At 44.2% G+C, this 26848-nt stretch overlaps 1 protein-coding gene across 1 annotated transcript in view; it reads right to left on the bottom strand.

Annotated features, from left to right (window-relative positions):
• Positions 1 to 20452, bottom strand: part of ALOX5 (arachidonate 5-lipoxygenase) — a 64477-nt gene extending 44025 nt beyond the window's left edge. Inside the window, 3 exon segments of the mRNA XM_025881007.1 lie at positions 10413 to 10494; positions 14428 to 14626; positions 20227 to 20452. Coding sequence (XP_025736792.1) covers positions 10413 to 10494; positions 14428 to 14626; positions 20227 to 20376 — 431 coding nt within the window. The 5' untranslated portion in view covers positions 20377 to 20452.
• Between the last annotated feature and the right edge of the window lie 6396 nt (positions 20453 to 26848).

The raw sequence follows: 26848 nt of genomic DNA, 5'->3' as shown, positions 1-26848 counted from the left end.
AAATCAAGACCATCGTTGCTACTATTACTTGTTTGGGGAATTCCAGGTGTGAAATGAGAAAAAATACAGTGATGTAAATGGAAAATAACAGACGAAATTATCATCATTTAGATAATATGACCGAATGACTAGGTAACTAAAAAGACTCACCAACAAAAAAGATTAGTGCTGATAAAAGAGTTTAGTGAGATGTCAATACAAGGAAAATATTTAAAAAATAACTAATTTATCTTTATCCCAGCAATATTTATTTACAAACAGAAGAATATCTCACTCAGTATGGTACAAGCTATACTTTCCCTTGTATAAAGGTACCCAGGGAGGAGGAAGACCTGCAAGAAGAAAATCAGAAACTCTACGGAAGGTCATTACACAAGATCTAGATGGAGGGAAAGGCACATTGCGTTCTCAGTGGGGGTGGGGGGCCTGAATGTCATTAGCATGTCAGTATATAACACATTTATATGTAATTCAAAGCTATTCTCATCATGAAAATCTTAAAAGAGAACAGTGAGGTACTGACAGAGCTATTAACATATATTAGAAAGTTATAATAATCAAAACATGGTGCGGGGCTACAGGATGGAAAAACGGACTAACACGTGAAGTCCAGAAACAGCCCCAAGAAAATATGTAAATGTGACAGAAAACCAGCTAACACTTACCGAGTGCTTTCTAGGTGCCAAATACTATTCTATGTGTTTTCATGGCTTAATCTACTTAATTCTCTCAAAACCCTGTGAGATAGTACTATTCTTTCACCCATCACCCATCTTCTAGATTGAGGGGGTGAGGGACACAGAGACTAAACAACTTTCACAGGACATGGAGCGAGTGGCCGTAACTGGGAGCAGAGCTCGGAGACTGGCTTCAGAGCCCGTGCCGGAACCAGCATCCTGGGCCGGCTCTGCGCGTGGTGGGTGTCCTCTGCCGGCAGTGGGAAGGAATGCAGTCCGTAGTAAGTGATACTGGGGATGCTTGACCCCTGCTTCACAGCATGTATAAAAACACATGGCAGGTGAATTCAGAGCCAAATGGTTAAAGACCAAATCGCAAAAGTGTTAGACAAAAAATACAGGTGTATTTATGTAACACTGGGGTGGGGAGGGCCTTCTTGGGCAAAGCAGGAAACCCAAAAGCAATAAAGGAAAACCAACACATGTAGTTAAGAAAACAAAGAACTAAAATCTTCTATGAAAAAAGCAACAGAAGACAGATGACATATGCTATACTTATAACAAAAGGATACTAACTTGATATACAAAGAGCTCCTTTAGATTAACCATAAGACAGAAAAATAAAGCACACACATAGGCAATTCAAAGAAGAGACTATGCACAGAGGCGAAACTCACCGTGGTCAGGGAAACGCAGGTTAAAACAACAAAGGGGTCCAACTTAGGGATTTTTGGATTGTTAAAAATATAAAAGATCGGCATGACCAGGTATGTCATAGGTATACATACGCAACTGGAAAATTGCACCGAAAATTGCTATAAAATTGTGGGACAGGATTTTTGTTAGTATTTCTTAAAATGAAACTGCTAATTTGACCCACCAATGTGGGTTCTGGAACTTAATGTGACAGTAATGAAAGCACTAGGACATCAAGCAGCTTGTGCAAGACTGCTTCCAGCAACACTGTTGGTAATGCCAAAGGCAGACAGACAGGTGAGAAGCAAGCTGAATGTCCACCAGCAGGGGAATGGCTGAATTCACACACAGCTAGAAATACGTGGCAATTTAAGAATGACGAAATCAATGAGATACGATTTCAGGACATTAGACTGACCCGAATGAGAATGTCTCAAGATGCAAAGTATGTCAACAATGCAGGGAGATTGCAACCCTCAAAAACAGCTGCTAGGGGGTGAAAACTGGCAGAATCTCTTTAAAAGACAACTGGCAATATCTAGAAAACTTAAAATGTGGTCTGCAATCCTGCAAGTCTATTTCTAGGAATATTCCCTAGAGAAACTCTTCCATGACATCACCAGAAGATGTATGAGAAAGCTCCCTGAGCGGTGGCTTGCGGCAGCCAGGAATTAAAGACAGTCCACCTGTGCATCAGCCGGAGCGAGGGTGAGCCTGGTGGTTCATTCATACAATGGTGTGCTGTACAGAAGCTAAGTGAATGGACGACACCTGTGTCAACTGACTGGCCTTCAAAACAGAATGAGTGAAAAAAGCAAGTTGCGAAGTGATTACAAACATTACAGATCGCAAACCACCACACTATATGCTGCTCCGTCTGAGGGCACCATCTAGGTATATGCAGTCACAGTGAGAACAGGGCAGTGGGTGATGACCTGTGTGGGCCTCTCTATCTCCCTGTTTGGCTGACTGAGGGACGAGGGCCAGCTGGACTTGCAGCTTTCTGACAGACTGGAGACTATGCTTACTTTACCTCCAAAATCTCATCTTAGAACGCCGAGAGTTTATGTGAAAGAGGAACCCCTAGATTATGCAGATGATGCAAAGTTCAGTGTTTCCTGAACAGAAGCAGAGGGGGGCATCTGAAAAGGACCGATGAGTGGAAGGAGGAAGAAAAAATGACGATTAGATCTAAGAAGGGGGAAAGCCGTTTCACCAGAAAGCTCTTGGCCCCATCTCCCTAGACCCCACCAAAGCCCTATCCCTGTGAGACAAACACATCACTGAATCCACCGCTCTAGGGGAAAGGGGCATTTTCCAAAGGGTGCTCCACAGAGTACTTGTTCTGCAGGATGTTGAGAATTGTACGTCAGATTCTCTTGGGAAACACTGGGCTAAAAAAAAATTAAGCACAGGGCGCCTGGGTGGCTCAGTTGGTTAAGCGACTGCCTTCGGCTCAGGTCATGATCCTGGAGTCCCAGGATCGAGTCCCGCATCGGGCTCCCTGCTCGGTGGGGAGTCTGCTTCTCCCTCTGACCCTCCCCCCTCTCATGTGCTCTCTCTCTGTCTTTCATTTTCGCTCTCTCAAATAAATAAATAAATGAAATTAAAAAAAAATTAAGCACAGTTCACCAGCACAGAACTTCTCAGAATTCTCAATGCTTATATGCACTGGGAACCTCCAGGAGGGGGTTAAGACAAGTTTGTGATTTCCCCAACTTGTCTTATCATGGAGACAAAGTTTTGGGACCAGTGCTCCAGGGCGTACTTTGGAAAATACTGAGTTAAGACAACAAGCCTATAGACTAGTTTAATTTATCAGCCATTAACATCTTAGTCTGAATTACGGTGGGACTGATAGAACTTGCTGTCTGCTCATCTAACAGGACAAAAACTAGCCCGATTCTCTGAAAGTTGTTTAGCGTCACCACAATCTAAGATTCCTTCTTCCCACAGGGCCAAAAATACATGAAGTGCTCACTGTTCGGGCTTTGATAGGGGTGGCTGAAGTGGGGAGGAGAGCTGAGGAAGGAACATAGAAATAACAATCCTCAAAAAGTTGAAAATAGAGCTACCCTATGACCCAGCAATTGCACTACTGGGTATTTAGCCCAAAGACACACATGTAGTGATCTGAAGGGGCAACTGCACCCCAATCTTTATAGCAGCAATGTCCACAATTGCCAAACTACGGAAAGAGCCCAGATGTCCACTGACAGATGAATGGATAAAGAAAATGTGGTACTTATATACAATGGAATACTACTCAGCCAGCAAAAAAATGAAATCTCGCCATTTGCAATGACGTGGATGGAGCTAGAGGGTGTTGTGCTAAGTGAAATAAGTCAATCAGAGAAAGACAATTATCATATGATCTCACTCATATGTGGAATTTAAAAAACAAAACAGAGGAGTACAGGGGAAGAGAGGAAAAAATAAAACAAGACAAAACCCAGAGAGGGAGAAAAACCGTAAGAGACTCTTAATCATAGGAAACAACTATGGGGGGGTGGGGGGATGGGGCAACTGGGTGATGGACTTTAAGGAGGGCACATGATATAATGAGCACTGGATATTATATAAGACTGATGAATCACTGACCTCTACCTCTGAAACCAATAATACATTATATGTTAATTAATTGAATTTACGTAAAATAATAAAGTGGGAAGAAATGAATTACTTCAGAAAAAAAAGAAATAATCCTTTAAGATGGGAAGGGTGGTGCAGAGCTCTCAGACAATGCCTTGTGCACTGTACCAAATACAAAAGTCTCAGAACACATCATATGGTGTTAAGCTGAGAGGCTCACACTCAAGTGTCTTAAAACAAATCACAAATTCATAAACCTTTAACATTACTCAAGTAAAATCAGATTACCTTCCTTCACCTGATATAAAGACATAAAAGTTTTATTTAAACATTTTATTATGAAATTGAATATATAATACATGTATGTATGTGTATGTATATATATGTACAGATGCATGTGGAAAAATGAACAAAACATCTCTATAACTAACATCCAGACCGAGAATCAGAATGTTACCAGTACCCCCACACTGCACCTGCTCCCCACTCAACCTCCCCCAATCACCATCCTCCCTTTTATGAGAATCATTTCCTTGCTATTATTTATTGTTCCACTGCTATATAACATTCCATAAACAATATAATTCCAAACTCTATGGAAGCCATATTTGGCTTCCAGTGATCAACACCATATTTGTCAGGTTTGCCCGTGTTGCTCTGTGTAGCAGCCATTCATTGATTCCCCTTCTTTTGCTTTATCGGATTAAAAAAACCTGACATACTACACATTCCTTGTAAGAAGTTACACTATAGAGGAATACGTGAAAAGCTGTAATGGTCATCAGTCCCCAGCAGCCCCTCCACAGCCCAGGTAAACATGCTGATTGTTAGCACAATTCCTTCCATTCCTCCCCCTTGGAAGGAGTCACAAATTCAAATGTCTCCAATGGCCAAAGTAGGACATGAAAGATGCCTTGATAATAGACAGGTGCTGGACTGAGAAAACCTGGGGAATAAGAATCCTGTTTACTTAGAGCTCCAAAATGGCCATGAGACAAATTTACCGGCTGGATACAGCCCACTGACCACCATTTCCCTGGTGAGCACTCTAGATCATGTTATTGTTTTCAAAAACAGCTATACTGAGATATAATTTACATACAATAAAATTCATCCCTTAAAAGTATCCAATTAAAGGATTTTTAGTATACTTACAGACTTGTGCAACCTTCATCAAACTAATTTTGGAATATTTTCACCCCAAAAAGAAACCCTGTGCCCATTAATAGTCACTCCCCATTCCCCATCCCCATCTGCCAGCCCTGGGCAAATCAATAATCTACTAATCTGTGTTCACAGACTTGCCTGTTCTAGACATTTCATATATATAGAATCATACAATATGTAGTCTTTTGTAAATGACTTTTCTGTTTAGCATAATGTTTTTGAGGTTCATCCATGGTTTAGCATAGATCCATAGTTCATTCCTTTGCAATGCCAAGGAGTATTCCATCATATGGATATACCACATTTTGTTTATCCATTCATCAGTTAATGGAATTTAGGTTGTTTACCCCTTTGGGCTATTATAAATAACGTTGCTATGAATATTATATACAAGTTCGCATGTGTGGGGCTATGTGTGTAGAGAGACACCTATTTTCATTACTCTTGTGTACCACATGATACCACATGCAAAAGAAAAAAGGGGTAGAATTGCTAGTAGTAAGTCTGTTTAAGATTGGAGAAACTGCTAAACTATTTTTCAAGGTGGCTGCACCATTTTACATTCTACCGGCAACACATGAGGGCTCCGGTTTCCCCACATCCTCACCAGCACTGGCTATTGTCTGTCTTTTTGATTCAAGTTATCCTGGTAGGTGTGAGGTAGTTCTTATTATGGTTGTGATTTGCATTTTCCTGATGATTAATGGTGTTGAGCATCTTTTCAGGTGCTTATTGGTCATTCACATATTTTCTCTGGAAAAGTGTTGATTTGTTCTTTTTTTAATAGCCAAAATATATTCCATGGTATAGACATACCACATTTTATTTATACATTCATGAGTCAATGGACACTTGGGTTATATTCACCTTTGGTTATTATGTATAATGTAAACATTCATATACAAGTTTTTGTGTAAACATATGTTTTCACTTCTTTTAGGTATAGTCCTAGGTGTGGAATAGCTGGACCATATAGTAACTCTATTTAATAATTTGAGAAACTTGGGGCGCCTGGGTGGTGCAGTCAGTTAAGCGTCCAACTCTTGGTTTCTGCTCAGGTCATGATCTCAGTGTCGTGAGACTGAGCCCCACATTGGGCTCCAATGCTCAGTATGGGGTCTACTTGAGAGTCTCTCTCCCTCGGCCCCTCCCACTCCTGCTCTCTCTCTAAAATAAGTCAATAAATCTTTAAATAAAGATAATTTGAGTAAATACTAGACTGTGTTCCAAAGCAGCTGCACCATTTTACACTCCCCCAAGCAGTGTATGAGGGTTCTGATTTCTCCACACCTCCACAACTCTTGTAATTATCTAACTTTTTGATTTTAGACATCACAGTAAGCGTGAAGTGGTAATGATTTGCATTTCCCTGATGAATAATGATGTCAAGCATCTTTTCATGTGCCTACTGATCATTTGTATATCTTCCTTGGAAAAATGTCTATTCAGGTCCTTCTCCATTTTTAAATTAGATTGTCTTTTTTTCTTGATTTATAAGAGCTCTTTATATATTGTGGATACAAGTCCCTTATCAGATATATGATTCCCATATATTTTATCCAATTCTGTGGGTTGTCTTTTACTTTTTAAAAAAGATTTTATTTATTTATTTGAGAGAGAGAGAGCTATAGAGAGAAAAAGAGCACAAGAAGGGTAGAGGGAGAGCCTCTTCAATCAGACCCACCCCTAAGTGTCAGGAGCCCAATGTGGGGCTTGATCCCATGACCCATGAGATCAAGACCTGAGCCAAAACTAAGAGTTGGATGCTCAACCGACTGAGCCACTCAGGTGCCCTGTCTTTTCACTTTCTTGAAGGTATCCTTTGAAGCACAAAAGTTTTAAAATTTGGTGACATCAGTTTATCTATTTCCCCTTTTTTGCTTATGCTTTTGTTGTCAAATCTAAAAATCATTTGCCAAGTCCAAGGTTATGTAAGTTTACCCCCGTCTTTTTCAATGTTTTACACTTTAAGCTCTTACATTTACATATTTGATCCATTTTAAGTTAACTTTTGTACATGGTGTAAGGGTCCAATTTCATTCTTTTGCATGTCGCTATTCAGTTGACCAACACCATTTGTTGAAAAGACTATTTTTTTCTCCATTGAACTGTCTTGCTGCCTCTCTTGAAAATTAATTGACTATAATTGTAATGGCTTATTTCTGGACTCTCAATTCTATTTAATTGCTCTATGTATCTAGCCTTATGCCTATACCACATTGTCTTGATTACTGCAGCAGGGTAGTAATTCTGATATTGGGAAATGTGAGTTCCCCAACTTTTTTTTTCAAGATTGTTTTAATATTCTGAGTTCCTCATATTTCCATATGGATTTTAAGATCAGCTAGTCAATTGTTGCAAAAAAAGTCACCTGGGATTTTGATAGGGATTGTGTTAAATTTGTACATTGCTTTGGGGAGTATTAACCATTTTAATAATATTAAGTCCTCTGGTCCATGAACATAAGATGTCTTTCACCTTATTTAGGTCTTCTTTAATTACTCTTAACAATGTTTTGTAGTTTTCATTGTATAAGTCTTGGACTTTTGTTAAGTTTATAAATATTTTATTCCTTTTGATGCTATTGCATATGGAACTGTATTGATCTTGTATCCTGTAATCTTGCTGGATTAGTAGTTCCAATTTTTTTTTAAGATTTTATTTATTTATTTGAGAGAGAGCGATAGCGAGAGAGAGCACTAGCGGGGGGTGGGGGTGTGCGGCAGAAGGGCAGAGGGAGAAGCAGGCTCCCCGCTGAGAAGGACTTCCCCCCCCCCAGGGGCTCGATCCCAGGACCCTGGGATAATGACCTGAGCTGAAGGCAGATGCTTAACTGACCGAGCCAGCCAGGTGCCCTGTTCCAATAATTTTTTGGTGAATTCCTTAAGATTTTCCACATACAAGATCATGTCATCTGTGAATGGCAACGGTTTTACTTATTGCTCTTTAATGTGGGTGCCCTTTGTCCCTTCTTGCCTAAAGGCCCTGGCTAGAACCTCCAGTACAATATTGAATAGAAGTGGCAAAAGCTGACATCTTTATCTTGTTTCTGGACCTTAGGAAGAAAGCATGCAGTCTTTTCCCATTAAATATGATGTTAACTGTAAAATTTTTTTTACAGATCCCTTTATCAGGTTGAGAAATTTCCCTTTAATTCTTATTTTTCTAGGGGTGACTGGGTGGCTCAGTCATTAAGCTTCTGCCTTCAGCTCAGGTCATGATCCCAGGGTCCTAGGATTGAGCCCCCAGAGGGGGGACAAAAAAAAAAATTCCTGCTCAGCGGGGAGCCTGCTTCTCCCTCTACCCCTCCCCATGCTTGTGTCTCTCTCTCGCTGTGTCTCTCTCTGTCAAATAAATAAATAAAATCTTAAAAAATATTCTTATTTCTCTAGTGTTTTTCAATTATGAAAGGGTGTTGGATTTTGTCAAATGCACTCTTGTGTGTCTTTTGAGATTATCATGTGTTTCTTTTTCTTTACTCTATTTTTATGGTGCATTACATTACCTGATATTTGGATGTTAAGCCAAACTTGCATACCTAGGATAAATCCTACCTGGTGATATTGAATCATGCCTTTTACATGCTGCTGGATCCAGTTTGCTAGTATTTTGTAGAAAATATTTGAATCTATACCCATAAGAGATATTGGTGTATAGTTTTCTTGTGATATCTTTGTCTGATTTTGGTATAATAGTGATCTCATCCAATGAGTTGGGACGTGTTCCCTCCTCTTCTGTTTTCTGGAAGAACTTTGCAGGATTGCTATTAATTAACCAGTGAGGCCATCTAGGCCTGGGCTTTTCTTTGTGAGAAGTTTCAAAATTACTAATTCAATCTCTTTGCTTGTGATTGTTTTATTCAGATTATTTATTCCTGAGTCAGTTTTGGTCATTTCTGTCTTTTTAGGAATTTGCCCATTTTACCCAAGTTATCTAATTTGTTGGTGTACAGCTGTTTATAGTATTCCCTTTGATTCGTTTTAATTTGTGTGAAGTGGGTACTGATGCTCCTTTATTTTTTTTAATTTTTAAAATTGTATTATGTTATGTTAATCACCATACATTACATCATTAGTTTTTGATGTAGTGTTCCATGATTCATTGTTTGCGTATAATACCCAGTGCTCCATTCAGTACGTGCCCTCTTTAATACCCATCACCAGGCTAACCCATCCCCCACACATCCCCCACCCCTCCCCTCTAGAACCCTCAGTTTGTTTCTCAGAGTGCATAGTCTCTCATGGTTCATCTCCCCCTCCGATATACCCCCTTCATTCTTCCCCTTCTGCTATCTTCTTTTTTTTTTTTTTAACATATAATGTATTATTTGTTTCAGAGGTACAGGTCTGTGATTCAACAGTCTTGCACACTTCACAGTGCTCACCATAGCACATACCCTCCCCAATGTCTATCACCCAGCCACCCCCTCCCTCCCACCCCCCACCACTCCAGCAACCCTCAGTTTGTTTCCTGAGATTAAGAATTCCTCATATCAGTGAGGTCATATGATACATGTCTTTCTCTGATTGACTTATGTCGCTCAGCATAATACCCTCCAGTTCCATCCACGTCGTTGCAAATGGCAAGATCTCATTCCTTTGGATGGCTGCATAATATTCCATTGTGTATATATACCACATCTTCTTTATCCATTTATCTGTCGATGGACATCTTGGCTCTTTCCACAGTTTGGCTATTGTGGACATTGCTGCTATAAACATTGGGGTGCACGTACCCCTTCGGATCCCTACATTTGTATCTTTGGGGTAAATACCCAGTAGTGCAATTACTGGGTCATAGGGTAGTTCTGTTTTCAACTGTTTGAGGAACCTCCATACTGTTTTCCAGAGTGGCTGCACCAGCTTGCATTACCACCAACAGTGTAGGAGCGTTCCTAATTTTAATAATTTGAGTTCTCTCACTCTTTTTTTTTTGGTCTGTTAAAGACTTGTCAGTTTTGTTGTAGATTATATATCCCTTTTGCAATTGAATTATTATCAGAAGACATAAGTGAGGGGTCATCTCTACCATGGGAGGTGACGGAACATTAATGTAAATCCAAGCTTCGGCTGCCCCATTCCTCCTAAATGCCGATATGGTTGACCTCAAGTTTTTTCCATAATGCTCTACCATCTCTGCCTGGAGTGGTGGTCAGGGGAAGCTGGGGGTTGGGGAGCACTCCAGGGAACTGGTGGCATGGCCATCATTTACCAGCAGTGGTCAGCCATAACCTGTGGGCACAGTTTATTTATGGCCGTTTGGTCTGATGTCATAACTCACCGATACTGTTTTTGCCGTGTGTCCAGCTCTTTACGTCTGTGCTGCTTGAGAATGTGAATTTGGTCATCGCAGGCCAACTTTGCTGTGGGGAAAGGACAGGATTGTGAGAAGAGCCACAAAGGTAACAACGTCCAGTATTTGGGTTCCCGTCCCACACCCTGCCCATGCACCGTCTTTACCTACCCGAGAACAGCCCCCTTCCCCCACCCCCATTCATACTGAGGACACTGGGGTCTAGGGAGGTTGAACAGCTTTGCATTTGAACTTTGCCCAATGTCACACACCTAATTAGTGGATTTTCAACACAAGATTCAAATCTTGTGTTCTGAGCCACTCCCATTATAAAAGACAAACGCAGTTCCCTCTCTTTCTGCCTGTTCACTCAGCAAGCTGGGGGCCCTCGGGGCGCCGAGAATCACATCCAGATACATGAGCCGGGCTTGGTTCTTGTTAGGCGTCATGGGGGCAGGCCAACGATTCTCTGACTCTCCAGCAGGCACAGGGCATAGAGCAAGTTGCCTTAGCTTCCTCACATGTAAAATGGAGATAATAATGCCTATTTTTAGGGTCATGATGGGGATTTAGTGAGTACTTCACACAGTGCTTGGCACCCAGTAAGCTGGAACAATAATTAATATTATTGTCCTTATAATCATGATGGACCTGTGCTGCTGCTTCTTCCCTCTTAGCCCAGATTCAAAGGTGTCTTGGTTCTCATTTCAGGAGTGGGGCAAGTGGCTTAAGGGCAGGGTCAAGCTGCTCAGGGCCTTTAGAGTAGGAGAGGCTAGTTCATGATTACCCTTTATACTATTATTTAAGGTAAAGCCTGTGAACACAGTTAGTGGGAGCACAGACTAGTAGGATTCCAGAGCATCTCCTGAAAAGGGGGCCTATAATAGTGCTTCTCCAGCTCTCTGTGGTTTTTAAAATTTCTATTCCATCACAGACTGATATTTTTGCAAAATACAATAAAAATTAACTACTGGAAAAATGAAATTAAAAAAAAAACCAAGGACATTCAAAACACAAGCCGTTTTTAGTATAAGAAGCAATAATCATAGAATAATTCTTGCAAGTTGCTATAAAAGCTTATAAATGTCTACTTTCAGACCAACACCCAACAGTTCTTAGCCCACACTCAGAGTCCCTTCTGGCTGAGGCAGCTCCAGCCCAGGGCTGGGAACTGGGGCCCAGAGAGGAGGATCAATGGAGTAACTTTTTGTTCTCCAGTGGGGATGGAAAGCCATCCAGTAAGGGCAGCCCGAGGCCACTGAAGGCAAGATGAGTATTAACTGTAACAGCTGTCACTGGCTGTATGAGTTACTGTTGTAGGCACCCGACATTCATCATCTCTAATCCACCTCAAAGAAACAGCCTCTTTCTCAGGCACCTGGTTCTGAGAAATTGGGTCTCTTCAGTTTCAGTGGTATGAATAAGTCAGAATATGTGGAACTGCACATACCAAGTGTCAAAAGACATAAGCTCCATTTCTCTTGGCCCTGAGGGTGTTGGACATTCCACCCTGGTGACTGATGGAACTTTTGGGAACACAGCAGGTGACCTCAGGTGACAAGACCTAGACTGAATGCCCCAGAGTTCAGGAGTAGGGGTTGATTCCAAAACACTGATATGAGTGCCTTACTGAAGCTGTCTTTTCACAGAGGTGCTCTGGATCCCGGGACAACAGTGACGGCCCTCTGACCATTATGTTCATGCCAGGTGCCATGGTGAAGTATTAGATGACAGGTTACCATGTCGCTTGTGGGCTGGGCCCCTTCATTTCCAGTTGTCCCAAGATTGGTTGTTGTGCTATGTGTTGGATTAAAGATGGCCATAAATTCTTTGACATTCTTTCCACTGAGAGGTGGGGTCTGTGTCCCCTCTGAGTCTGGATAGGCTCTGTGACTGCTTGGACCAATAGAATATAGTGGAAGGTACCCTCTGCCAGCTTCCAGGCTCAGGCAGGAGAGACAGGCAGCTTCCACCTTCTGTCTCTTGGAGTACTTGCTCTTGGCAGCCGACCACCACATAAGACCACCCTGTGACCGCCCAGTTGTGAGAAGCCCAACGCCATGGAAAAGGCTTCAAGAATGAGATTCCAGGTGGAAAGAGAGGCCAAGGAGCCCTGAGGCACTAGACATGTGAGAGAAGAACCATCTTAGAAGTGAGCCTTCCAGTCCTTCCCCCTCAGCCAATGCTTCATGGCTCACAGACGAACTGCCCCAGCTGAGCCTTTCCCAGATTTCTGACCCATAAGATCATGTGCAAAATTAAAAGCCTGTCTAAAACCACTCAGATTGATACACAGCAATCGACAAGTGGAACATACTGGATGGATAGTTTCTATGTGTCCCTCCAGATCTACCCTTCACCTTTTCCTGTCCCTAAAGGCCCTGATCTTATCTTTGATTGGAATGAATTCATCAATGGGCTTCACATTGGGTTCAGCCACTGGGAAGCCTGACCAGAGAGAGGAGGGCATGGGAGAATGAGGAGAGTGTTTCCCCAGGTTGTCTGCGTCTCTAGTGGGGGCCACAGCTACTCCCACGGGAGCTCTGTCTCGAGGACACTCCCCTTCTGGGATTAATCTGGCATTCTTTCCCTCCCCTCACCCCACCTGGACCAGCAGTGCTAATGGCCTGCACACTGGTGTGTTCCCCTGCACACTGACCTACACCTTCCTAAACATCCTCATTTGAATGTGCCATATGTTTTTTTGCTGGAAAGGGATTCAGGATCTGTGGGAAGGACTGTACGCAGGCGGGAGACTTGGAGCGAGTGTTTCTCCAGTACTAGAGAAAGAGAAGAACCCTGTCCACAACTGTTCACATTCTGGCCACTACAAGACAGAATGAATTTTGTGGTTGTTTTTTTTTTTTTTGGCATGAGGTCAGGAGACAAAAATCCTTCTAGCTCTAATCCTTCAGCTCAGAAATATTTTTGGAATTTGGTTTCTTAAATTCCATGTGAGAAACAATGGGATGTGGCCTGATAGTTTAAGAACACTAGGTAGAAAAGAATTTTTCCTCCTCTGTCTTGGTTTTCCTAGCTAAAAAATGGGGGTAGTAATCATTTCCATTTTACCTACCCCCTGAACTCTGTGAAGAATGAATGATCTAGTGATAGGAATGCACTGTCGACTAGGAAGTATTAAACATCTCACAGGTAAAACATCTGTCCTCCTCCTCATTATTCTAGTGGTACACAGCTTTGAAGACTTCTCATTCTGGGTTTAGAGTGTGAGCAAACTGAAGGGCCATGACTTGAACCAGACAGAATTTTGCCAAGGCATGGGCTTGACTCTCACATGTTAAGAGGCTAGTGCCCAAGGGGGAGTCTTTCAGGGGGACAGTGGCCTTAGCTGAGTTTTGCCATCCATTCCTCTGTTCCTCCACATCAGGCCAACTGCCTGTCTCTTATGAGGAATGCTCTCCCAAGGAAGTGCCAGATTGGGGTCTGCACATTTGAGGGTCTTGCTTAAGAGGGTAGATTTTAGGTTCTTTTCTCTTTTAGCAAAATGTAGGACTTCAGGTGTAACAATCGGTGACCATGACCGCCAGGTCTGGCCACAGCCCCTCTAGGCTGGGCCTTGGGCCACCCCTATCAAACTCTTCCCTTCCTAGGCCTATGTGGGGTGCCCTGGAGCCCAAGCCCCACTATGGCCCACAGAGAGGAGAACTGGAGAATTCACGTGGAGAATTGCCCATCTAAGGAGATGTCCCACAGGTATTTGCTATGAGGGACCCTCTGACAAAAAGGGAGTCATAAGCTTGCCTCTGAAGGACTGCAGCAGGGAGGGAAGACAGCTGAGCACGTGGCGGGGGGGCCTCCCACTCCACCCTCTGAGTGTGAGGCTTATTACTACCCTGAGGAAGGTCATACCACCTGCAGGTGCATCGAGGCACAGAGCAGCAGTGTTATTATTCCCATGAATACAGTTCTTGGAGGAAAGAGGGCCTGCAAGCCCCCTGGTTCCTGGGAAGCTCAGGGAGTGGAAGGGGCCTGAGCCACTCACCACGTCCGTCTCTCAGGACAATCTCGCCCTCACCGCTGATCCAGCGGTAGCAAGGGAACTCAATGTAATCTCCACAGGGCATCTTCAGCGTGATGTACTTCAGGTACCAATCGTCATGGAGCCAATACTTGCGCTTCTCGATTTTGACTAGCTGGATTTCGCCCAGTTCTTCATCCACTGTCACATCATAAGAATCAACCTGAGAGGAGAAAAAGGCAAATCAGGTTGTCTGGGGGTTTCCTGAGCCTTAGTATCACATCTTAGCTCATTTAGCCAAGATGTCTGCCGAAAGCCTGCCCTCGGCAAGGCTCTGTGCTGCACCTGGGAGGCAGAGATGGACAAATCCTGGCCTTTGCCTTAATGGAGATGGAGGTCTAGTGAGTAAGGGATGGATGGTGCTGCTCAGAGAGGGACATTCTGCTGTCTGCCCATGGTCAGGCTGGAGGAGGGGACACTCCAGCAGGGGTGCCCTCTGCTAGGCTGTGCTTGGTGAGGGTCCTCTTCAGCTGCCCCTGCTCACAATGAGGGCAGGGCAGCTGCTGGCCTTCCCACCCTGCAGGCTGGCGAGGGCAAACTAGACCTTGCATGCTGGGCAGCCCTTTACATCTTGCGAAGGGCTTGCTGACGATTGCTATAGACCCCCACAATGACGTGAGGATGAGGGGCAGTCATGACTGTGTCACAGATGAAGATATTGAAGCTTACTAAGTCCCACTTCAGCTATTCATTGATAGAGTTGGAATTCTAATCCAGACCTTTCTAGCACAGCCACTCCATGTCTCTCTTGTTCTCTGGGGAACAAATAACTGAGTGAAAATGGGGAGGCTCAAGTGCAAGTGAAGTTGCATAGACGCACATCATCCTAGGGCATCTGCTCTTCACTGAGCCACAGAGAGGTCAAGAAAATCACATAAGCAATACCAATGACATCTCTGGCACAGTGGTGGGTTGAGGCTGGTCTTGCTGCTAGAAGGTGCCACTGCAGGCCATGGGCAGCCTGCCCACCAGGTCCCTGGGACTGAGCGGCTCAGTGCTTCGTGCTGCCAGGCTCCTGACTCTAGGAGACAGGCAGGCATGATGGCAGTGCTGGGCAACCCTTCTGAGGCTTTGGGGTGACCTGTGTGTCTGCAACTCTTGATGGCAGAGGGAAAGGAAGGAAGAGAGCTCAAGTATTGCATTGGGTGTTCTATGCACCAGCAGGTCTGGGAAGCCCTGGACTCGGTGCTTCTCAATTTTGAGGGTCTTGCTTAAGAGGGTAGATTTTAGGTTCTTTTCTCTTTTAGCAAAATGTAGGACTTCAGGTGTAACAATCGGTGACCATGACCGCCAGGTCTGGCCACAGCCCCTCTAGGCTGGGCCTTGGGCCACCCCTATCAACCTCTTCCCTTCCCAGGCCTGTGTGGGGTGCCCTGGAGCCCAAGCCCCACTATGGCCCATGTTTCTCTTTTCTTTTCTGCTCCAATTTCTCCCTCTCACTCTGTCTTCCAGTCCCCCCCCCCCCCCAGTTCCCTCTTCTCTGCTCCACAACCTCCTGAGGTACTTTCTAAGCCAGATTTCACCAATCCTTGAGCTTTTTCCTTGGTGGCAGAACCTAGAGTTCTCAGCGTGATAGTGAAGTAAATGGAGGGGAGGGGTTTTCATCCTGCATATGACTCCATGCGTCTCTATCTCCATCCTTTTCCTACCAAGCTGCCAGAGGAACCTTAGCTAGAACTTATTAAGAGGAATAGGAAGTTGGTATTTTTAGCAAACCTCTTGGCTCTGAGCACAGTGAGCAGCTCACATGTTGTGGTTACTGAAGATGCCAAACACTTGTGGTCAGAAAGTGGAAGTCTCCTCCCTGTGCCCTGTGGTCTGGGCCTGGGTTCTTGTTAGAGCATTTCTGAGGACCAAGGAGCCAGGCCCCTGGGATGACACTTTTTGGTCCCTAACAGGTACACAAACACATCTGTGCTACCAGAATGCACCCTCCTGCAGAGTGAAAGAACCCTTTTACTCCACAGTGTGTCCTGTGAGAACAGAAACCATAGGTGAGGTCACAGAGAGCACTGACCCCAGGCCTGTGGGACCTCAGCTGGGGAGCCTATCTGTACTGCAGGGTGCTGATCCCTTGGGAAGAAGCCAGGAAGCCCCAGGGTGCAGGGTTGGAGAGGAGTCCCAGTGAGGGGACGGATGACCCGAGGAGCTGGGAGGAGAAGAGGAAAGGAAGGACACAATTTTTGTGGGGTGACTTCTGGGTGTGGGAGAGAATGGAGACCCCCGAGCTGAGGCATCAGTAGGCCAGGTGGTAAGATTTCAGAGGTGAGATAAATGGGGAGGGGAAGGAATGGGCAAGGCATTTAGCTGTGGAGAACTGAGAGAGCAAGACCCCTTAGGCAGGGAATGCATATATAGAAGGAAGTGGTTAGAGCCTGGAGCTCCTTGGGTCAGAGGTGGTAGGTGCAATGGTCAGATGCTAGAGAGAGACACGCAGGCAGGGAAACATGCAATTCCCCAGCCTCATCTCACAAAAGGGCCAGTTTTTTTTATTTCACTTATTGCTTTCAACTCTTTATTGGGTATATAGTTTTAAGACTTTTGAATATTTCATCATTGTGTTAGCTGGGCACTTTTCATTTGATCTTTATATGAGCATTTTTAGAAAGGTCTCATTTGTTTCTGTTCCAGATCCCTGTTGTTGCTGTGACAGGGAGAGGGATCTCTCTGCTGGAGCATGGAGAGAAGAGAGTTCTGAGGCCCAACTGGCGATACTCGTCTTGGCGGAAGCTAATGAGGGGCTAGGCAGGGAGAGGAGGAGGTTGTGGAGCAGAGAAGAGGGAACTGGGGGGGACTGGAAAACAGAGTGAGAGGGAGAAATTGGAGCAGAAAAGAGGAGAGAAATGGGGGACATTGGGGTAGGGCAGGGACTAGGAAGTAGAGGAAGGAAGAAAATGAGGAACAGGAAGCAGAATCTAGGGAAGAGAGGACAGAGAGGGAAGACATATTTATTCTTCATCAATATATTCTTATTACTGAGAAGGAGGTATTCTAGAGTGTTCCCTTCATATGGAGATTAATAAGGTTAACATTGCCTGAATATATGCAAAGTATATACAGTTGTAAGACTGGTCTACACTCACTGAATACATCCAGGGACAATATATTAAACACTTCTGTGTTGTCCCTAGCTTTCCTAAGAGTGGTCTTGGAATGAAAATGAAATGGCTCAAGTGAGATTTCCCAGAGATCTTCGGATCTATAAAAGTCTTCCTATCTGACTTGACCTGCTTTCAGCTGACAGAAGTAAGGAAACAAATCAATTTGCCAAATTTGCCCAGCCTCGGGCCAGTCTCTGGGCTGTTTCCTAAGCAGGCAGTGGTGAGCCCCTGAGGGTGTGGCCATGTACAGGAGAATCTCACCTTCAGAGGACTTCAGTTCCCAGTCCTCACCTGAATCAGTGTGTGGAACTCTGATGAGAATAACTGGGGATCTGTAACTCAATTTGTGGAGAAGAAATCAGTCCTACCGTTTGACTGAATTCTGCACAGAGGTATGTGGGTGTTGATCTGCCAAAGACCTGGAAATGACTGAACTAGCTGCCTGGTGACAGCTTTTATTGCTGTGACTGTGGCTGCTAACCATAATGATTAGAAAACTTTTCCAAATAAAATGGCCAATTCTTCTAGAGCAAGTATTTTCTCTAAGGCTTCTTTTTCACCTTTACCCAACAGGGACAGACTGTCCTTAAAGAGCCACTGGCTGGAGAATGAGGAAGTAGCTCTGGGCTGTGCAAGACAGAGTGTGGAGTAACTTTGCACCAACAGGAACTTTCTTAAAAGTGGATTTTTTTTCAGAGCCTTTAGGAACCAGCTGATTCCCCTGCAGCCCAGCAGCCCTTCTGACTTGTTCTCTCTCACCCCAGTGGAAATGTGACATGCAAACCTCTCCTGAAATTTGCTTCTGGAACTCTCACCGAGGTGTTTAGTCATAGCGTCATTTGAATGAATTCTCAAGGTGGGGAAATAATGAACAGAACAGTTCCAATGACCCTGTTATGGTCACATGACAGTGTCTCCTTCGGGTAGAGGCCACATGTGGGGTGCCCTGTGCTGCACAGCATGAGCACACTGTGTGTGTGTAGAGGAGGATGGGGCCCACTGCGGCCTGCTTATTAAGGGGAAGTAGTCTGTACCCAGTCCTCCTCCCTGAGATGCTGGGGGAACCATGAAAGAATGGAAATAAATGAAGGTGCTTCAGAAATGGCAGAAGGTGTCATCTTCCCAAGTGGATGTCTCATTGGCCCTCCCTCCTGCACCACTGTCCTCAGGGCCAGTTCCCTATGGGGGAAAACCAAACAACAGATGGTTGTTTTTATACTCAACACCTCACTCTTCTTGAAGGGAGCTTGAGCCAGGCTAACTTCTGAACTTGGCTAAGTGCCAAGTCGGCTAATAACAAGGTTTTGAAGCTCCTGGGGAGGAATCAAGCCCATTTTTGAGTTTGGAAGTGGGAAAAGGAGTTGACTATTACTTACTGCAGCCTCTACAGACCTAAAACCTAATTCATGAATTTTATCCAAGAAGTATTCAGTTGAACCATATGAAATTCCCAGTTTTATCAAAAATTGTTAACTATAAGCAATTTCATATGGTTCAACCTAATAATCAACTAAATAGTGAAAAGAAAAAAGACCGCTTTGTGAAGTCTAAATCTTTTTGGTCCAGTTCAGGAGCTGGGGGGTGATGGAAAGGAACATTCCCTGGGCACCTACCTGAAGTGTGTTGGTTCTGTCACAATAATTATACAATGAGCACTTCCTATGCACTTGGCAGTGGACTGGGCAAGTCACTAAATGCTCTGTGAGGACCATGACCTGCCATGCTCACCGAGAAAACCACAGGGCTGGAATTCATGCCCAGGTCAGCATCAGGAGCTCACTTCTAAATGGGGCCACCTGTGCATGTCCTTACATAGTACTTGGCAGCATAGACTAGAAGTACAGTAAACACTGGCTCCCCTTGCTCCCTGGACTCCCACAGCTCCAGGGTATCTAGTGAGAAGGGGAGAGGAGAAGCCCTCCTTCCTCTTCTTGCTCCGAGCCCTCACACCTGGGGTGGAAGTGTTCCCCGGTGTATACTCCACTGGGAGTCAGTCTCCAGGTTGCAAAAGGCTTCCTGCTTGAGCTCTCTTGTTCTTTCCCTCTAAATTCCTCTGGGGACCTGTCCTGAGAATGTGAGCTACCCAGGTGTGAAGACATCTGCTAGTATCACTCTGGGCCAGCAGCTGGGCTTGCGCTCACCCAGATTCCTGGACCAGCCTGAAATTACCCCTTCCGTTTTACATTTGGGGAACTGAGGTCCAGTGAGGAGACAGAGTGAGCCAGCAGTCAGGCCCTGATTCAACCCAGGTCTCTGAACTCCCACACCTGTGGTTTCTCCCCACAGCTCAAGGCTGCTCGAGGTGCCATCTGTGCTTCACAGCAGGGCAAGGACCCGCACAACCCCCCACTCCCACCCCCACGACTTGTGGAAGGAGCCCTACGAAATGGCGCACAAGCAGCGCTGCCCACAGTACTTGTCCAGTTAAGGGACCTTTCAGAGCCTCGGGGTCCCTATCTGTGAAATGGAGAGCGGACCTTGTACCTTCTCCTGCTCCCAGGAGAGAAGCGCGGCGCCCTGCCGGCCTCACCCTGGAAGCCTCCCGCCCCCGAACCTGGGTCCCAGCCTCCCCGACCGGGTCCTGGGCGTCCCCCGCCTCGGTCTCGGCCGCCCCGACGGGGCCCCGTGTGATCCCAGCCCTGTCCCAGCCGCGCGCCCTCACCGCGCCGCGCTCAAAGTCGTTGTAGAAGGGCTTGTCCAGCAGGTGCTTCTCGCTGCAGCCCGCAGAGCCCACGAGGCTGAGGTAGATGTAGTCGTCGGTGCCAGCGAACCACTGGCTGCCGGTGGCCACTGTGACCGTGTAGGAGGGCATGGCGGAAGGCTGCGAGCTCCAGGAGCCTCCACGCTGCGGTTCCGTGCACCTCGGCACCTGGCCCGGACCCGCGCAGCTGCCTCTTCCCCCGCCGGCCCCGCCCCCCGCCCGCTCCGGCCCCGCCCCGGCCCCGGCCCCGGCCCCCGCCCGGCGGGACCCGACCGGACCGGACCCCACAAGCCCGCCCGCGCCCCGCACCGCCCATGACGCTCCGACGGCTCGGGACCCGCGTCGGACACTGTAGGGGTCGCGCCTTCCTGCTTCTCACTCCATTGGCTTGGTGTCTGTTTTAGCCGTCTGGGGACTGGGGCTGCCTCAGCTGCCATCCCCTCACCCATGCATCCGTTCCTTCACTCAGTCCCCCATTCATTGTTCTCACCCTTCACCCTTCCTTCGGCCTCAGGCCAGGCTCCCGGAAGGCGCTAGGGTTGGGCTCTGGCGACCCCCGGAAAATGAGGCGTAGTCTCTACTCTCACCACGTTCCCAGTGTGACTGGGGCGATTACCGATGGCGTGGTTGCTTAGACCAGGGGTGCTCTGGGAGTTTACAGGGACATGGGGGCTCACCTGGGGATTCCAGGGAGGCTTCTTGGAGGAGGCTGCACCGGAGCTGATACTGAGAGTGGTTTCTGGGACGCAGGGACTTCAGTCAGCTCTGGCTTCCACAGGTTTGGCTGAATGTCACTGTGGGCAAGCTGCAAGTGGGCACCGAGGTGAGTCAGATGCCAGCCGCTCTCAGGACAAGAGATTGTCCGTCTACGGCGGGAAGCGGGGCCGCCAGAGGGGGGCCAGGACAAGAAACACCAATCTGAACTAGGTGTTTTCTGGAGGACATCAGCGGGCTTGAGGTGGCGGGAGGCTGGGTTATGTGGGGAAGGAGTTAGGCTTGCTTAGTGATGGCTCTTGGAGGGGGCGGAGGGAGTCCTGGGAAAGAAGAGGTGGACTCCACAGGAAGAATTTTCCAGGAGTTAGGGCCGGCACCTGGGGAGCCGGCTGCCTGGCGGGAGTAATTGGTAGGCTTTCTAACAGGTAGTGGGCTGAGGCCTGAAAGTGATGTTAATAGACGGAAGCTTCCCTTGGGTGGTCGGCTTTCCTACTGCTGTGACCCGATCTTGTAAGTCTTCTGTATTCGCCTGCACCTCCTCCACATTTCATTCCCACTTTCCTGGCTCGCAGCCCCCCACCCTCACCCCAACTTCAGAGCTGGGTTTGACTGTGGTACACATTCAGTAATGAGCTGAACTAAATTAACATATAAGTTCATTCCATGTCAGTTGGTGGGTGCGTCAAGTCCCTGGCTTTGTACACTTACTGTTGGGGAGGTGCAAAGAGGCAGGCCTGAGACAGGCTCCCCATGTCTGGGAAGCGGGTCTCCACCTGGTGGCAAATCCTGCTTTCTTTTCTGCCTGGCAGGACCACCACTCTGAGCAGAGAGAGGGGACCTGCTAGTCCACTTTCTACAGGTGGAAGATGAGGGCGGATTTCAGTGGGACTGGCTTTATTCATGGGAAGACAGGCACTGAAGGGATTCTCTGGGAATCAAATAAGACATGGAGGAATGGGCACAGCTGAGATGCACAGGTGAAGATAGACTAGAATTGGGACCCAACCCCTGCCAGGCAAGAGACAGGCTCCAGGAAACCCTGGGGCGGGGGGGAGTATGAAGGATGGCTGTGGAGCTGCACTTCACATCTAAGAATGAAATGGCTATTGTTTTTCTTTAAAAAGTACATACAATATATTTTTCTGGACAAAAGTAATAAATTGTCATTGCAGAAATTAGAAAAGTTGGATATAGAAACACAATTCATAACGTGTAGAAAAAGTAGTTAGTAAATTTTCATTATTAGACATTTTTACACCATTAGGACCACATCTTTGTGTGTAATTTGTCATATGTGCATTTTCCTTAATATTATAAGATGTATTTTCCTACATAATTTTACTTTTTAAATTTTTGATGACTGCATAATATTCAGTTGTATGGATATACCACTATTTCATTAGTCCACTATTATTGGGCATGTAGGTTGCTTTCCCTCATTAATTGCTATAGTACATATTTGGTGCTTAAAACATTTTAAAAAGTTTTTCTTAAGCTAGGGATTTAGAAATGGACCAAAGCATATGAATATTCTGAGACCTTTGTAACATGTTATTAAGCTACTTTCCCAAGGACTATAATAATTTATACTCATGCCATTTACTGTCATGCACAACATGGAATGTTGGTTTCATAGAAACTTTGCCATCGTGGGGTAGTTTCTAAAATATCCCTACATCTTGTCCTCACTGTCTCTGATCTGGTTCAGGCTTTCAGCGTCTCCTATACAGACTGTAACAACAGTTTCCTACCTCATCTCTCTATCTTTAGCCTAACTGCCCCCCCCCCCCGCCCAATTCTCTAACCGGAGTATTTGCCCTATAGCATAGATGGGATAATCTCACTGCCTTACAGTCCATCATTGCCTGCCTGCCTGCCTGCCTGCCTGCCTGCCTTCCTTCCAGCTTTATTGAGATGTAGTTAGTATACGGTACAATTCACTCATTTAAAGTGTACCATTTAATGGTGTTTAGTAATATTCAGAGAATTGTGAGACCATCCCTACAATCAGTTTTAGAACATTTCTGCCGCCCCGTTAGCAGTCACCTCACATTACCCCCCTCATCTTTTCAACCAGGGCAAACACTAATTTACTTTCTGTCTATAGATTTGCCTATTCTGCACATTCATAGGAAAGGACTCATACAATGAGTGACCTTTTGTGACTGGCCTCTTTCACTTAACCATAATATTTTCAAGAGTCATGCATATGGCAGCATGCATCAGTCCTTTATTCTTTTTTGTGGTTAAATAATATTCCGTTTTATGGATATGCCACATTCTGTTTATCCATTCATCAGATGATGGAAATTTGAGTTGTTTCCACTTTGGGGCTATTGTGAAGAATAGTGCTATGAATATTCATGTATAAATTTGTGTGTAGACATGTTTTCATTTCTTTTAGAGAGATAACTAGAAGTGAAATTGGTGGATCATATGGTAACGTAATTTTGAGGACATGCAGATTGTTTTCTAAAGTGGCTGCACCATTTTACATTTTTGTAAGCAATCTATTAGGTTCCATTTTCTCCACATCCTCTTGAACACATTATATTCTCTGTGAAGTGGTATCTTATTGTGATTTTGATTTGGATTTCCTTCATGGCTAATGGTGTTGAGCAACACTTGTTGCCTAGTTGTATATATCCTTTAAAGAAATGTATATTCAGATCTTGACCCATTTATTAAGTTAGCTTATTTACTTATTTTATTATTGAGTTGTAAGTGTTCCTACATCCTGGATAGGATATAACTATATTTATATGTGTTTTGTTGCTTCTGTGGATTGCCTTTTCACTTTTTTGATGGTTCTATTTGAAGCAGAAAACTTTTAATTTTGAGTAAACCCAATTTTATATATTTTCTTTTGTTGTTGAGATTTTAGTACCACATCTAGGAGACTGTTGCCTATACTAAGTTCATGGAAATTTACTCCTATGTTTTCTTCATAGAATTTTATACTTAAGGTTCTTCATTTAGACCTATGATCCATTTTGCCAATTTTTGTGTGTGGTGTGATATAGGGATTCAGATTAATTCTTTTGCATGTGAATATCCAGTTGTTATGGCATCACTCATTGAGAACATGAGTCTCCATTGAATTGTCTTTGTACCTTAGTAAAAAAAATTAATTCACCATAAGTGTAGGGATTTATTTCTGGACTTTCAGTTTTGTACCATTGACCAGTATGTGTATCCTATGTCAGTGCCACACTGTCTTGATTACTATAACTTTACAGTAAGTTTTGAAATTGGGAAGTGTGAATTCACCCTTGCTCTTTATTTTTCAAGAACATTTTGGCTATATTGTGTCCTTTGCATCTTCTTACAAATTATAGAATCAACTTCGCAATTTCCTCAAAAAAGAAAGAAAAGCAAGGTGGGATTTTGATAGGGATCACATTGAAGCTGTAGGTCAATTTGGGAAGTATTACTATCTTAAGTCTTCTGAACCAGGAACATGGGATATATTTCAGTTTATTTAAATCTTTTCTAATTTATTTCAATAATGTTTTATAGTTTTCAATGCATTTTTTGTTATTAAATTTATTCCTCAATATTTTACTTTTTTTTAAGAAAAGCTATTTATTTTTGTCCCTCTCTCTCCCCAGCTTTATTAGGGTATAATTGACAAATAAGAATTGTGTATACTTAAGGTATGCAATATAAGGTTTTGATATATAGATACATTGTGACATTATTACCACAATCAAACCATTAAGACCTCCATCACCTCACATAGTTTCCTTTTTTTTTTCTTTTTTTTTTTGGTGTGGTGAGAACACTTAAGATCTATTAGCAAATTTCAAGTATACAGTACAGTGTCATGGACTATAATCACCATGCTGTACAATAGATATCCAGAATTTATTTATCTTATAACTGGAAGTTTGTACACTTTGACCAACATCTCTGCACCCCTGACCCTGGTGACCAGTGCTCTACTCTCTGGTTCTGAGTTTGACTTTTTTACATTCTACATGTAAGTGAGATCATACAGTATCTGCTTTCTGTGTCTGGCTTATTTCACTTAGCATGATGTCTTCCAGGGTCATCCATGTTGTTACATATGGCAAGATTTCCTTTTTTTCAGGATGAATAGTATTCCATTATATATACACACACATTTTCTTTGTACATCAATGGGCACTTAGGTTGTTTCCATATCTTAGCCCTTGTGAATAGTGCTGCAATAGACATGCGAGTGCAGATATCCCTTTTTTTTTAAAGATTTTATTTATTTATTATTTAATTTATTTATTTGACAGAGAGAGACACAGCGAGAGAGGGAACACAAGCAGGGGGAGTGGGAGAGGGAGAAGCAGGCTTCCTGCTGAGCAGGGAGCCCGATGTGGGGCTCAATCCCAGGACCCTGGGATCATGACCTGAGTTGAAGGCAGACGCTTAACGACTGAGCCACCCAGGCGCCCCTGCAGATCTCTTTGAGACCCTGATTTCATTTCTTTTGGATCTATACCCAGAAGTAGGATTGCTGGATCATATGGTAGTTATATTTTTAATTTTTTGAGGAACCTCCATACTGTTTTCCATAGTTGCTGCACCAATTTATGTTCCCAAAAACAGTGCACAAGGGTTTCCTTTTTCTCCACACTGTGGCCAACTCTTGTTATCTATTGTCTTTTTGATAATAGCCCTCCTAATAAGTGTGAGGTGGTAGCTCGTTGTCGTTTTGATTTGCATTTACCTGATTAATAACGTTGAGTACCTTTTCATGCACCTGTTGGTCATTTGTATATCTTTGAAAAAATATTTATTTAAATCATTTTCTCATTTTTAATTGGGTTGTTTGTTTCTTTACGACTGAGTTGTATGAGTTCCTTACATATTTTGGAGATTAAATTCTTTTTTTTGGGAGATTAAATTCTTATCATATATATGGTTTGCAAATATTTTCTCCCGTCGAATGGTTGTTTTTTCATTTTGTTCATTGTTTCCTTTGCTACGCAGAAGAGTTTTAGTTTGATGTAGTCTCATTTATTTTTGCTTTTGTTGCCTTGTGCTTTTGGTGTTATATCCAAATATAATTACTGAGACCAATGTCAGAGAACTTTTTCCCTATGTTTTCTTCCAGGAGTGTTACCATTTCAGGCCTTACATTTAAGTCTTTAATACATTTTGAGTTGATTTTATATATGGTGTAAGGTAAGGGCTTGTTTTCATTCTTTTGCTTGTGAATATCCAGTTTCCCAACATGATTTATTGAAGAGACTATTCTTTCCCCACTGTGTATTCTTTTTTTTTTTTAAGATTTTATTTATTTATTTGACAGAGCGCCAGCAGGGGGAGCGGCAGAGGGAGAGGGAGAAGCAGGTTCCCTGCTGATCGGAGAGCCTGACACCGGGCTTAATCCCAGGACCCTGGGATCATGACCTAAGCCCAAGGCAGACGCTCAACCAAATGAGCCACCCAGGTGCCCCTCCTCATTGTGTATTCTCCACACATTTGATATAGTTTAGTTGACTGTATATATGGGTTTGTTTCTGGACTCTCTGTTCTGTTCAATTGGTCTATGTGTCTGTTGCTGTCCTTTGTTTATTTTTTATTGACTTGACTGGTCAATACAGTGAAGTCTGTTTCCTCTGCAGTGTGGGGACTCTGGTATCACTCCTCAGGATGCAGCCTTGGGCATGTGTATTCTCAAGCTGGGATGTCAAGGTTTTTTATCAGTTCTCTCTTTGTCTCTTTCCCTGTCTGCTAAGTTTTCTGCCTCTTTTGGCACCACATCCTACTATTAGCCTCCACTAGTTGCTGGCTGATTACTGTTGTTTTTGACAGTTCCCTGGGGAATAACTTGCTTCACAGATCCAAATAAATCTGGACCTTTTATAGCAATAGTCTTTGAGACCTG

Source organism: Callorhinus ursinus, unplaced genomic scaffold (genome assembly GCF_003265705.2).
Source record: "Callorhinus ursinus isolate GAN/ISIS: 27379988/994484 unplaced genomic scaffold, GSC_fseal_2.0 scaffold20, whole genome shotgun sequence".
NCBI classification, from domain to species: Eukaryota; Metazoa; Chordata; class Mammalia; order Carnivora; family Otariidae; genus Callorhinus; species Callorhinus ursinus.
The sequence above is the reverse complement of the archived record's forward strand: the minus strand, read 5'-3'. Positions and strand labels throughout refer to the sequence as shown.